The sequence below is a fragment of the Mus musculus genome, chromosome 19 (genome assembly GCF_000001635.26).
Source record: "Mus musculus strain C57BL/6J chromosome 19, GRCm38.p6 C57BL/6J".
Classification (NCBI taxonomy): Eukaryota; Metazoa; Chordata; class Mammalia; order Rodentia; family Muridae; genus Mus; species Mus musculus.
In genome coordinates, this window is record NC_000085.6 from 50229306 (window position 1) to 50244635 (window position 15330).

Sequence of the window (15330 nt, forward strand, 5' to 3'; positions counted from 1 at the left end):
AAGGAAGTCAGGACTGGAACTCAAACAGGCCAGGAACCAGGAGCTGATGCAAAGGCCATGGAGTGATGTTCTTTACTGGCTTGCTTCCCTTTGCTTGCTCAGCCTGCTCTCTTATAGAACCCAAGACTACCAGCCCAGAGATGGCACCACCCACAAGGAGACCTCCCGACTTGATCACTAATTGAGAAAATGCCTTACAGCTGGATCTTGTGGAGGCATTTCCCCAACTGAAGCTCCTTTCTCTGTGATAACTCCAGCTTGTGTCAAGTTGACACAAAATTATCCAGTACACTCATCTTTTGCAGTTTACTCCTGAGGTCATTAATATAATTAAAGGTGGAAGGAAAATCAGGTCTTAAACTTTGCACAAGCTCAATATGCAGAGGACTTCTTCTAAATAGGGAGGAAGAAGTTCGTTGGAAAACCCTGTAGATATTAGGCCTCGTACATCCCTCAGTACAGGATTCAGATTTGTAGGATATCATCTCATTAAAGGGAGCTAACAAAGTCACACAGGGGAAACAGAATAGAAGCTGGATAGCCATGAGCAGTGAGTCTCTGGATGCGCAAAGCCATGTATATACTAAGCTTTATGCAATGTTGTCTGGGATGAATGATTGGCAGTACTGTTGCTACTCAGAGATTATGGTGGAGTCTATACATGGCTCTCCAGTGATGGTGCTGAGGAACTCATGAAGGTACAGGTTATCACCACATTTAGAAGCCATAATGCAGTTGTCCTGTTAGGAGCAGAAACACTTACCCATCCGTCTGGTTTGCCCTTGACTTCCCCTTTTCAAAAGCAGGTCACAGTCTTATCTCAACATAGTCACATGATTCAGAGACTGATTCTGATAACCATGAATGACCATATGTGTTTTTTCTTAAGGCGGAAATGCCCTTACCAAAGGTGTCGAATTGGGAGAGATGTGTGTTTCATAGCAACAAGGACTCCACCTTGGTCAAGGTACAAAATGCTGTGCTCTTCTTCAAAAATCTGAATGAGGAAAAGAAGAGCACACACACATGTATCACATCTGTGCTTGGTGTTCAAGGTGCACAGTATCAGTCTACATAAGAAGATTAAAACACCTCTCATAGAAATAGGTTCCCCTAAGTCTTTGAGAAAATGTAAGCAACAAAACAATGCTTTTCAACATGGGCTACATCTACCTCAGAAATGCAGTGATTACATTTATAGAGGATGGAGTAAATGATAAAGTAAGAATGAAACAACAGAAACGAAAGCAACCAGACACTATGAAACGATTTTATCATCCTACAAAATAAATCTTTAGCATCAACAGTATATATTTATCTTTGTATTCTCTTATCTTTGTGGCAGTACTTATCAATTGCTATCTCTGAAAATTATGTAAGAACACTGGGGAGCTATAAGGGAGTGTACATATCTAGATGGGAGGATACTTGGAGACAATTTAGTACAATACTCTCATCCAAATACTACAATTCATAGACTGCAGCTACACACATAGCATTGGTGAAAGTGGGGCTCACTGTACTGCAATGCCTTATGCAGGTATAATTGTCTAATTACCTACAAACTCTCATAGTTTATCAAAGAAATATTTTCTCCTTTTATTCATAGATGTTCTTCAAAGTGACAAACATTCTAATCAAGATAAAATTGTCAACTTTGATTACATGTATCATATTGAGTCTTTCATAAGATGTGAGAAAAGAATTTAGAGTCAAATGGATACATTATGAAAAGTGTCTCTGAATTCTTCTATCTAAGAGTAATTCTATTCTCAGTTAAAATGCTACAATGGACTCATCGTAAGTTATGCTATAGACATAATTTCTCTCTTCTCTCTCTTGATTCGTGTGTGTGTGTGTGTGTGTGTGTTATTATTATTATTCAGGAGGTCAGTATAGGGCATTGAACTTCTCTAAGAATTACAGGTGGTCATGAGTTTCTGGATATGGGTGTAGGGAACCAATCTTGGGCCCTTTAGAAATGCAGAAGGGAGCTTAACAACTTGGCTACTCTCCAGCCTCATTAATTCTTTTATACAATAGTGACCCCAGCCTGTAGCAGGAGAGAGTTTTATGCCTTGGTCAGAGAAAAGAACATAGAATCTTGACATTATTCTCCAAATGTTTCCTTATAATTGTCCATTTTCCTTCAACCCCCCCTCCCAATTTCTTCTCTGTCATCTTTTGTTAAAATATGCAAGTACCATTAAAGGTTTAAAGATAAAGAAAGAGCTGCAGGCTATCATGTCCACCTCTCCTGTGAGCAAAGTGAGCTCATTGTTAAATATGATCATCTGTGCATTAGATTTCAATTTACATTGCTAGTTATTGTATGATAATTAAGCACCAGGGGCTTATTAAAACATATTTATTGAGGTGTAACAATCATACATTAGGCTTATACCTTCTTATGATAGCTAAACCTCATTAAATGCCTGTTTTATAAGCTGTCGAAACCTAATTTTCATTCAAAAGAAAGACAGGATGCAGCTAAGCTAAGTACATTGGTGTGAAGCGACTCCATTTGTATTCATTGAACATATGCATTCTGATAGCTATGGTTTTGTCATTTACACATGATATTTAAACATCTCATAATACCACCTGGGTAATGGCTATTTTCGTTTCTCTTCAAAGCAAGGGGAGTTTATGTGCACAATCCACCATGCAGGATCCAAATTTCTGATATGATAGATTCAATGTTTCCACTTTTGTGTACATGAAAATCCCTTACAACTTGATTATAGATGTGCTAAGAAATATCATTACCAAAGGATAAAACTATCAACCTGCACAAACTTGGTTTGGTTCACTTCAGACTTGCATTACAAAGAGAAAAAGAAACACATTATTCATGTCGGGATTTATGTAAGATGTTAGCTTTAGGTTTCTAGATTTTAAATTAAATTAATAATTATGTCATTAAATTTGAGTGGTGCAACCTGGATCCATAGTATTTTCTTACCTGCCTCCAAGTGTTCCCTGCATCTGAAGATACAAACATGCTGATGTCACTGTCTGACAACTCAGAGCCTATGTTACCTAGAAAGAGTGCAAGCCATTAGTGAGAGGAACTTTCTGGAAAAGCCAAGGATGAATAACATCAGCAATCTGTACTGCTTGAGATGAAGCTCAACTGCAAACATTCTGTCTAAACAGAGATTTTCTAAGTAGACTTACTTCAAGGTCAACGGTTTAGGTGGCTTTCAAAATATTTTTAGCTTGCTCATTAAATTCCAAGCACAGATGTCTAGAGTCTTAAAATAAACACATGTACAATAACAAGCAAAGCATACACACTCTTCTTACCTGATGCAACTATAATACTTGGGGCTGTGTCTCTGCTGGCAATGATCCCGGATGTGTAGGGATTCTCAGAAACCTTCAGGTGAAGGTGTAGCGAACAGTAGGGCTAGGAAGAACAGAATGCAAAGTCATATGTGCACAAAATCAAAATGGCCATTTAAAGCTCTACAGCCAGGCACGTTGCCTACAAGATTAGATCAACTTTGTACTGTAAGTTCTGAGGATGTCTAGAAAGACCCCATCTCAACATTTAAAAAAATGAAAACACACATATACACACATACACACACACACACACACACACACACACACACACACACACAAAAGGCTGAATGAAATTCAGAACACCTAATCTGCCCATCTAACCATCACTTATTTCTCCATTCTGTCTTCTGTCTACGAAGATCTTCTTCCTCCCGCTGTGTCCCTCATCCACCAACCCATCATTATTACTGTCACAGCTGTCTAATGTCAACCACGACAGCTTTGGGGTTGGTAAAAGAAAGTAAACACCTCCAATTACACTGCTAATTTACCTAAATTATATTTAGTTTGTTAAATATTGTAATAATTTTAAAATACTAGGTAGAACTCATAAATCAATTATGCACCCACATTTGGAATTCTGCCATTACTGAGTTTTCAAAAAGGACATTAGATGTTTCTATTGATTACTGGGTAAAAAATATATATATTCTAATGCTCATAAAGATAGAAACAAAGCATAAAATTTTTGATGGTGAAGAGACATGGGCCACTGTGGAATTAGGACTGGCTTCTAAGAAAAAAGTATAACGTGAAGTAAAAATGAGTAGATTATATATTTACAAGGTATGACAAGATATTTGAGAGGACAGTTGGAATATGAATAGTACCAATAACAACAACAACAAAAAGGGATGGATTAAGAACCACAGTGCCAAAGCAGGGAGGACTAATGGAACAATGCGGGCATGAAGCTATCAAACTGGCTGAGTTGACCTGAGAGGATGTGAAAGAGATCACTTGGCAGCTGTCATTCATGCCTCAGAACATGATCTCAACAGAGCAAATTCTGAATACCATTTGGAACTGTGCTAATAGCTGCAAACAACTGACACAGTGTAGCCCCAAGATTATCTTCCCTTTTTTGAATGTATATTAATTGTACAAACCAAAGAGTCTCATCATTGTCATTTTCATATAAGCATGCAACACGCTTTCATACTTATTCCTTCTCTTATCTCCTCTTTTGTTTTATCCTGTACAAAAGTTCTTCTTTTAAACAGGACTCAGTAGTGATGCAATTTATTTTAAATGGCATTTTTGTTTGGTGGTGGTGGTGGTGGTGTCTTGTGCATTGCCTTGGTGCTGTTTGTATTTTGATGCTAATCTTGCCCCCATTAAGGAGCATATCATGTACTCATGTGATTCCATGTGCACCTGCTCCCTGATTTAACTGGTCCAATAGAAGCTGGGGCCTGTGATTGGGCAATGGAAAGGAAAGGCAGAGCTGCAAGTTTTAGAGAAGGAATGAGAGGAAAGAAGAAGAACAATGAGATGGGGATGGGGTGAGACAGTGGGAGTTGGTGGGGGTGGGAGGGAGAGAAGAAGATGGAGGACGATGAGGTGGAAGATGGAGCAGACCCATATGGCCTGAAGGAACTGTAAGTAGCTAGGGATCTCATAGCTGGAGAGTAATCTAGTGACATGGTGTATCTAGCCAATCTAGGTGTGCAGCTTGTAAATATGATAACTAAGTTGTATGTTGTTTGTATGGGCGTATTGGGGTTAGAGATTTACTGACACAAATCTAGTTGGTATAACTATAAATGTCTCTAGTGTTTTCCTTTCATAGGGATAAAGGGAACTGAGTGAGACTGGGGTGGTCATTGGTGTTCTACAGACCAAGCCACAAGGGTGAAATGTGGGCTTAGCAAGCCAGGAGCCAGGGCCAGATGGCCATTTGTGGGGCAAGCACCAAGCCGAGACCCTGGGAGAGCTAGTGTGAGAGCTGAGAGGGGAGGCTGCTGGTCCTAGATCCTAGCCAAACTTAGTGGGAGTTTTGAAAATTACATGTTACAGTGGTGGTTGTGGCTTTGTTTCTGTTTTGTTTTGTTTTGTTTTGTTTTGTTTTGTTTTGTTTTGTTTTGTTTTGTGAGCTTTATGTACAGCCCTGCTACACAGGGTCTCTCTGTATTGCCCTGGCTCTCATGGAACTCACTCACTAGAGCAGGCTGGCCTTGAACTCAGAGATCTCCCTGCCTCTGCCTCTCCAGAGCTGGGATTAAAGGCATGTGCCACCGCCAATTGGCTTTATATGACATTTTTAGGAATTTGTTTAATCTATGCTTAGAGACCTTGAGCAAATTCTCTGACTAAGAAAGCAACAGTTATCCAAATTTTGTTTAAAGTAGTCCAGGTACTGAACTGTCAGAAGCACAAGCTTATATTTCAATGCTTGTTCTTTCTCTCTCTCAGGAAGATTACTACCTAATCTTATTGAGTTGGGTTTTGGGAATCAACAGTATATCTCAGTTATTATTTTTAGACTGTGCTATACGTCTGAGGCAGTAAAACTTCAGAAAGCCTCAGAAATGTAATGATTAAATTTACAGAGGATGGAGTAAATGATAATGTAAGAATGAAGCACAGGAACGAAAGCAGTCAGACACTACAAAATAAAATCACCGATCGCAATCAGGTAACAGGGTCTTGATGAAAGTAAAGCCCTCATAGAGCAACACCTTTCTGGTTTTGTAATTGTCATGTAAAATTTTAAAAGAAAGCTTCATCTTCATAACTTTCTAAAAAAGAAAGGTCAGCGCCTGAAAGAGAAAGCACCACAGCCAAACACATACGCCCATCAGGAAGAGGACAGGAAATGTTGAATGGAACCGATGGTGCTGCTGTTGGACACCTAGCCATGAGCGGTTCCCTGTCTATTGTGGTGTACATAGCTCTCCACTTGTCTGACATACCAACATTTATTTTACTATGAGTGATCCTCAATGATCTATTTCAAGTATAGTACAATTTTATCTCACTCAGACAACCAAACAATGAGAACATATCAAGTTCTACATTGAATGTCCTGTGGAATCTTGCATATAAGTTTTAAAGGATAATAAAGGATTAAAACATCAAGGGTGCTTTGTTGTTGTGTTATGGTTTTATTGAGAACAAGAGAAGTCCATGAACCTGAGTCCAGATACCTTCAACTTTAGATTATCACAAGGGAGCCATACTGCTGGGCATTACCCCTAGACATAGAAACTTTATGGAAGGCCATTTAGACTACTTAACACAGCACCTCATGCCTATACAGGGTTGGATCCAGTTGCATCTTGAGACAGCTGTTTGCAAGAGCTGGGAGCCTGCGGAGCTCGGTGGGCATCTGAAGCAATGATCATTTGGTATGGAAACACATGAGAGCAAAGAGAAGAGGGCATTTTCAATCAGCTCTCGCAGAACTGCTCTCTGGCCCTGGCATTCAGAAGGCCAAGACATTAATTTGAGAAGAAATGGCACCAGTTCATGCTGCAGCAGGGTTTAGAAATGTTCTTCTCTGTGATTTTCTTCTGTCACATTCCTAGTACTGGATTGCCCCCAGCTGGTACTTGGAGAATTTTCTGTCATTTCTTTTTTCAGTTTCACCCATTTTATTTATCAAAGAATTTATATAGCAGATGCCAATGTCTCAAGCAAACCAAGAGCAATGATTGCTCTTTAACAATGTATCTGGCCTGCTGTGTCAAAAGTTATGCCATGACAAGCTAATATAAGGATTATTGTAAGGCCCCACACACTGGTCTGAGTTTGTGGAGGAAATGAAATTAGGCTGCTGAATTCTCATTATTTTGGCCAGAAAGGGGTACATAGTATGCCTTTCTCCTCCTTTCGTCTTGACTTTCTGTCTTTACTTTGCTTATTGAGAAATAGGTGTAGAACACCCACCTTATGCTCGCTGGTGCAGTTGCTAATTTTTCTAGGGTCATCTCAAACAGAATAAACAGAGCACAGCATGTTGAAAGAGCACTTCCTAACATCCATCCCCTTCTTCCCATACAAGGGAAATATGAGAATGCACACTGATGCCAACAGGGTCCTGGCTGCTGACTTACTGAAGATGAGGTGCAAAGCATCAGATGTGCATGAAAGATCATACAACAGGAAGAAAGCGAACCCTGAAGCCCGTAAGCGAACCTCCTGATTAGATGACCGTCTTTGTCTTCCCTGTAGTGTTTTCTCTTATCCAACAAAACTGTCTTGATCAGTATAAGTGTTCCATAAATACACAGCTGGACTAAATCAATTCAGTGTTTCTTCATCTTGGATATTTATCATTTATTTCTAACTGAGACATGGTCCCCATCTATCCATTTGTTTGTTTTCTTGTTTGGCTTTCTGAGACAGGTATCAGTTGTAGTCTCTGTTTAACCATCCTTTACCTGACATTGTCCCCTTTCTAGAACTCCCAGCGACTGGTAAAAGACATTTTCTCTTTGACGCTGAAGAGTACCACTACTTACACTTCACAGGTAAGTAACAACAAACAGTACTTGTCTTATGGTCTTGGCTTACTGTATTAAGCACAGTGTTTCTCAGTGATGCATTAATTGTCTTCTGAGTTTCATGTACAATGGGCAAGTCACTTGATACCATTCCTCCAATAAATATATAAACTTAACAAACTATTAGGACTGATTTAGTATACAATCCATCTCAAAGTCTACTTTTTTCTCTCCATCCTCTATAAGAACAGCCTTTATATTTTGTCCTCATAGTAACTCAATCCAATGACTACAATATGAATAGTATACTATAAACACAAATCAGAACTTTCACCAGGCACAAAAAACAAGACAGCTACTAAGTCCCCAAATAGAACTCTCTAATATTTCCCCACATATACATGATTTGATATTAACCCACTAGTTGTTTAGGAAAGAATGAATTTTCAAAGAATATGGAGCCCTCAAAACGTGAACATGAGGTATCCAGTCCCACTTCAATACAGAAAAATATTTAGAGTTGTAGAATCCACAGACAAGACTCTCTCGAAACCGCTTTCTGCTCAGCTCCAGGTTAAAAAAAAGTGAAATAAATTCATAAAGAAGACAGAGTCTCTCTCCACAAAGCACTGTGCTTTTTCCTCAGAGACCCAAGTATCTGTCACAGGCTCAGGTGTGCTCACATATTGCCTCTTGGGAGCCCAGTTCTGAGGCTTTGAAGAAAGATGGTCCATGACCTGTAATACTCTACCTAATTGTACAATGCAGTCTTCAGAAGAAAGAAATCCCAGCTGAGCCTCTGGGCAATCAGTCTGAAAGTCCTAAAAATACAGCCCCAAATTACTCTGGATGTCTTATTCTATAGAATACATTTTGCCAGGGACATTCCATTTGGGGTTGTAATTTGGGACTTGTTCCACATTTGTAACAGCCACACTGGAAAATCTTTCTTCTAATCACTGGGCTCTGCCTTAGTGATGCTGGCACTGTCTGACTATTTACAATCTAAACCCACTTTTTATCTCCTCTCTGCCATTGCCTCCCAAGCCTTAGAAGGAGATCTCTCTCTCTCTCTCTCTCTCTCTCTCTCTCTCTCTCTCTCTCTCTCTCTCTCTCTCTCTCTCTCTCTCTCCCTCTCTCCCCTTCCCCCTCCCTCTCTCAACAGTCTAGGTGTTTTGTTGTTAAAAGACTTTTCATTCCTATTTTGTGCATTTGGCAAGATTTTGTAAAGTGATTTGGCCTCTTCTTCCTGGTCCTTTTGTCAATTTCCCCTTCTTACCTTGCTTCCTGGTTTTTAAAGCTTATGTGCAACTGTTTTGAGTAATGGGATAAATGAAGGATGGAGATCCATAGACTCCTAGGTCATGCCAATCTACATCCCAATAATTCGTGTCTCATTAAACCTCAGTCAACTGATTGATTTTTGTTAACTGCAGTTAACTTGATCCTATGAGTTCTGAGGGAGGATATGATGACAGAGTCTTCAGTATAAATCACTGAAAGATGCACAGCTTCTGTGAAAGCAAATCTGAAAGTTAAGAGCCTTTCCACGGTATGACTATATCTACCATACAAAACATACAAACATAGCATGTATGTCGAATACACCATGAAGCAAGTTTGTATGATTCTCGATGTAGAGTTCCGGACTTGTTAAAAGGATGGTCAGTCTTTGTATTCTTGGAGCTCACATTTAACACAGGAAGATGGGAAAGAGAGTCGGAATATAAATGTGGTGATTTTAGATAGAAAGAATTATAAAGAAAAAAGATATGATAAAGAGATTTTGCCTTACCAGGCACTCAAGAAAGACACCTAAGAAGCAAGATCTGAAGACAAAGAAAATGCCTGTTTTGAAAATGGGAAATTTAAAAAGAAGTAATAGGAAACCCTACTGCAAGACATACATGAACACAGTAAGTTTACAATGTGGAAATAAGTGTACTCTCTATTCTCCTCATTGTCTTGTGGGTAAGAAAGGATGGAGGATAATGGCAGAGATACAAGCCAGCTCACAGGGGACCATCCAAGTTATTATAAAGTGTTTGATACATGCTTGTATCATGTGAATTGGACAAGAATCTACATGTATAAGATGCTGAGGGCCCTTGCCTTCCAGTGGTTTCTGGTTGGTAAATAAGGTTTCTGGCAGCTAATGATTGTACAGGAAGACAGAGGCAGCACTGTAGGATTTGAGGACAAGGAGACCAAGAGGAAGGAGGATTTAAAACTGCCATGCTGGGAAAGGAGAAAGATCAGGACAGAGAGACTGCTAAAATGTAAGAGTCAGGGATCGTGGTCCAGGAGGGTTGCAGGCCTGGATCTGGGGCAGCCAGGATGGAATATAGGTTTTAGTAATAATTCAGGAATATCAGAAGAGAGAGTGGAGGTTAAGAGTGGTCCACCCATTGAGCTGTTTAAGGCATACTAAAATATAAGGCTGTGTGTGTGTGTGTGTGTGTGTGTGTGTGTGTGTGTGTGTGTGTCTTTCACTCAGGAATACTGAAAACTTGGGTGGGTAGAGAGGAATGCACCACCGTTCCCACTGCTGGTGTGATTTGAGTGGGATTACTTGACTACTACAACACATTTAATAAAAGTGCAGAAATAAGGTATCTAGTATACAATATGTGGAAAAAATATAATATTCACCTAGGGCCAGAAGTGTGCTTTGCACTGCAGAAGAACACAAATGAAATTTTGAGGGTGATGGAAATTACATAGCACAAACCTTTCTCAAAGTTCACTCATGCATTTTATGCATATTTTACCTCAATAAATAGGATTTTTAAAATAAGGCAACTCTATGAAAAATGGATTGCCAGGTATAAATTGTGGGAAGGTGCTGCCATTAGGAGCCTCTCACTGAGGACCAAGGAGAATGTGATTACTGCTTGAATTCGAATAGGAGCAGTGGTGATAGGAAAGGAAATCTGTACTGTAGCTCTATACAGCTTCACGATCTGGGATGTAGTTAGGACAAAGAGTGCCTTGCTCGGTGTTTCACTAAGAAGAATCATGGCATGATGCTATCGAGGCGAGACAAGCCTGTTTAGGTGAAATGGTTAACAGTCTTTCTCATAAGCATTGATCTTCAAGTTATGTGGTAGGTGTGGAAGCAGTTACTAAGGTGCTGGTATCTTCAAACATTATAGTTCCATAACCTGGAATAATGCATAGAAAGTTGACCTATTTCAATGGCATTGATCCATACCTTAACTAATATAGGTATTCAATGAATAATTGTTACATTTACTTCATCTATCACTGGCTTTCTGACCTCTCTATCACCACTGGCTATTTTTCTCCCTGTAAGGTGCCAGTAATAAAAATAGAGTGTAAGTAGGACTTGAAATTTAAGACTGCTTCCCTGATGCACCATGACAACTTAAATATCCTCTACAAGTAATAAGGTCAAGCCATAGCTGCTGGCATCCTTTCGAGAAAGATGGTGACCCACCTACTGCTATTCAATGAACCTGAGAAGTGACTGCCCCAACATTGTGTGATAGAATGAAGCAGAGCGAAGATAACATCAAAGACAGAGTTGTGAAGAGTAACATCAATAATAGATGCACACGGAGATGGGATAGATATAGACAGACACCCATACACACATATTCACATCTCAAGACCTTCCTACTGTAAAACCAAGTGATCTTTCCCACACTGATGGCTCCTTTATGTGATCCTAAAAATAACTTCTGGGCTGTTTTTAAGAACATAACAATATTAGCAATATACTTTATTTGACAATTTCATCTTTCTCTGTCTCTGCATTTGCTAGGTATCCACTGGTGTCTTCAATGTGTCATAATCATCAGAGTCAATACGATGCAACTAAGGACTGTTTTGTTTATAAACAAATTATCAGGCAAGTTAGCTGGAAACTCCTTTACAGTGCTTTTCATCTTTCACCTTTCTTTTGGATAGCATCCTATCACTGAATATGTAAAAAATTTCCTGCCGATAAATCTTATAAAAAATATTATTAAACGAAAGCCATGATTTAAAGCAGGTGCATGCAATTTTTTCATTCAAGAGTAATAAAGTAAATACTTTGGCTTGCTTTGAATGCATGTGGCTACTGATTCTATGTTCAGAAAGTGAAAATGGCTATGAATAATTAGTAACCATCTAAGTGTCACCGTGTTCCAATAAAGTACTGCACAGTGAAACCAGTGCTGGGCTAGTTTCCCTACTGGTCACATTTTTTTTTTCTAGCCCAAGCATTACAGACAAAAACAGGTAAATTGAATGGAATGTAAAAAAGGAAGCAAATACATGCTTAAACCGATGACTTTTAATCCTTTGCTGAATCATAAACTTCTTTGAAATAGGAAGAAAGCCTGCATTCAGGTTGCCAGTTCTATAGATGATGTGTGTACCATTTGTTCTGTGAGCAGTGATTTATCATGAACTGTAAGGAAGTCCCAAGAAGCACCTTCAGCAGAGGTGAAAAACATCCTATTTCCTTCAAACTGTGAGTGTTCACACAAAGCTGAGGTGGGGGCGGGGGACTAAAGGTCAAGCTCAGTGGAAGATAGCATGGTTTGGCGCAAAAACCAAACAAAAACCCATCACCACCACCACCCAATCCACCAAACAAACAGAAACAATTCAGACTAGAACTAAGAAGCTTATAAGTGTGCAAGGATCTAGAACCTGTCCTATCTCATCACTTTGACGGTCACACATGATAGCACTAACTTTTTTTTTTCATTTCAGCCACTGCCCATCCTTTTCATCAACTGAACAGAAGTCCCAAAACTATATCCAATGTCTTCTTGGACACTAATTCTTCACTGTGTGGGTGACTGTGTTTGAGCAATGCAGGACTCACCAGCAAACAGTGCACAGGGTCCCCCCTTAGATCTGCATCTGGAGCCTGCAGCAACCGCCAGTCTCTGCCTTTGTTGTAAGTGATGAAAGTCTTCACTTGGTTGTCAATCTTCTTGTTAGCCAAGAACATTCCCTTTATCCCTGCTACCTGGGAAAAATTGACATGGCTGAAAAATACATCAACATGAGAAAGGACATATCTGTTTACATTAAAAATAACAACAGCTTGTCTAAGTACTCTCTGAGCCACAAAGAGGTCTGCGGTTGCCAGGGTGTGACTCAGAGAGAGGCGTGAAGAGGTGGAGCATAGGAGATTCTACATGCAGTGAAATCACCATGTCATGATCACATAATGACGGATGGATGTCACTGAATTGTTTGTCAAGCTCATGAAATATAAAACCAAAACTATGGTCCTTCATGTAAACTGTGAACTTTCAGAGGCATATCATCTTACAGAACACTGTCGGCGGCTATCTGTCCCCAGAGAGAAACCACAGAATGTTTAAGCCTGTTACTTGACCAAGCAATAAGTAAATAGGGGCAACTTATATTGTGTTCTGGTCTCCAGGCAGGATATTAAATATATTATCTCTCATGTAATCTTTGTAATATTATTTTTGTGAAATGATTGCTAACTCTATTTCATACGTGAGAAACATCTCAGGTACATCCAAGATCATACTATCAATGACACAAAGTCAATGTCAGACCCGCGATTCTGACCCAGAACTTTATAGTTTCAGAGTGTATGGTTATAATGACTACCTAAATTACTGAGCCTCAATCTTCAGCCTCAATCAACTGGGAAAAAAGTCAGTTGAAAGACATTGATATAATTACAATTATTGCATTTAAAAAATTTTAAGAGTTCTACCTGTTAAGTCACCAAATTGAGTGAATATTAGAGAAAAACACCAAATTATTAAAAAAATAATTGTTTTCTTTTTATGTGTATGAATGCTCTATTTTCATGTCTGCTGCATGAAAGAAGAGGACATCGGATCCCATTATAGATTGTTGTAAGTCATTACGTGGGTGCAGGGAATTGAACTCAGGACCTCTGGAAGAGCAGCCAATGCTCTTCCTTGCTGAGCCATTTCTTCAGTGTAATTGTTTTTTCATTATCAAAAAACCACTTCTCCAGTCTCATGATGCTGTTGCTCTTATCAAATCCAATTGTTGTCAGGGTTGGACAGATGCTAAGTGATTGAGACTGCCTGTTTATTTTCTGGAAGAGTCTGGTTTGGTTCATGGAACCTGAATGGTCACTCAACCATCTGCAACTCTAGTTCTAGGAGTTCTGATGTCCCCTTCTGGACTCCATGGGTATCAGGCACACATGTGGGACACAGTCATGCATGTAGGTAAAGCACTCCTACACATAAAAGTAATAAATAAATAAATAAATAAATAAATAAATAAATAGCTAACAACTGAAGGCATGCTTTATCTTTCTACATGCTAAGGTTAACAATTAGCAGGCTATCAAAACTGTCCTATCAATGATCATCACTTTGTAGATTAATCTTTTCAGAATTTTAGAGTTTACCAAACACAATTTAATCTGTGTGAAATGACCACAACCCAGGGAAACTGGAGGTCAATGAGGGAGAGGTCCAAAATGTGTTGAGTGATAATGAAAACATCCCATATACATCCACATTCACTCATTCAATGCCTGTCATCATCGTGGAGCAGAGTTGTCAATAACCAGGTCTACAGAATGAGAAAATGGAGACTTAGACTACATTTGCAGGTAGGTAGAACACATACACTGAATAAACAAACATACTTAAAAGCATATGTGAAGACATTTAACTAAGCTTAGACCATTTCTATTTTGGTGTGATTAATTTTAAGCAGAAGAAATAAATAAAAGTCATTTTGCCTGACCTTGTTAATACAAAGCACTAAGCTCATTTCCTTGCATATCTACCTTCCAAGGCTTGCCACAAACCTGTGTAATACCTTTCATGACAAGTTTTTGCATAAGGAAACTAAGCTATTGACAAATTTTAATCATTTACAATCACAGAGAATAGACGTTCACATTTAGATATATTTGACTTCCAAAATTCTCTCTGCATACATAGCTCAGAATTTTTCATATCTAAGAGGCTGGATTTAAACCCACAAGAGACACACATCCAATTTTGTTTTTGACATAGGCAAATCTCATTAGTCTCTACCTGTGGATTTGGCATCTGGAATAATTTAGAGATGGGCCAAATCTGAACTCTTTTAGAATAACACGATTTTTTTTAAACAAATAAATGATGTAAATGTGTTGTTGAGAGGGACACTTTGAACAACTCAGGAAAATAAGCTCCATTCCGGGATCAAACAACAGAAGCCACAACGATTTCTGGAACAGGGTTGATTCTCAACAAACGTGGACGCCATGAACTCCAGGAGCAATGTACTTCCCACAAACTCCATGGTAATCTACCAGTGATATTTAGTTATTCACAATAACAGCTCCAGAAGGGCTGCTTCCCAGGAAACCCAGTATTAGCTTTGCATATGTTCACGAGGCTGCTACATACTTAAATAGGACCCCACTGCCAGTTCTTTAAGAACAAAATTGCATAAATCAGAATTTTCACAAAGGCTGCTGGTCTTCCCTCTCAATGAGACTCTGCCCAGAAATGAGAAATGACTTAGTTATTCAGTGCTCTGGAGAGTT

At 39.1% G+C, this 15330-nt stretch overlaps 1 protein-coding gene across 9 annotated transcripts in view; it reads right to left on the bottom strand.

The window, feature by feature from the left end:
* Positions 1 to 15330, bottom strand: part of Sorcs1 (sortilin-related VPS10 domain containing receptor 1) — a 535835-nt gene that overhangs the window by 86011 nt on the left and 434494 nt on the right. For 6 of the 9 annotated variants that reach the window (XM_030251008.1, NM_001252501.1, NM_021377.3 and 3 more), the window contains exons 10-13: positions 12643 to 12789; positions 3310 to 3412; positions 2966 to 3042; positions 906 to 997 (exon numbers count right to left, since the gene is read on the bottom strand). In XM_030251008.1, the coding sequence (XP_030106868.1) occupies positions 906 to 997; positions 2966 to 3042; positions 3310 to 3412; positions 12643 to 12789 (419 nt within the window). The remainder of the gene's footprint in view (positions 1 to 905; positions 998 to 2965; positions 3043 to 3309; positions 3413 to 12642; positions 12790 to 15330) is intronic. The other 3 variants (XM_017318265.2, XM_030251009.1, XM_006527243.2) reach the window with 1 other exon arrangement.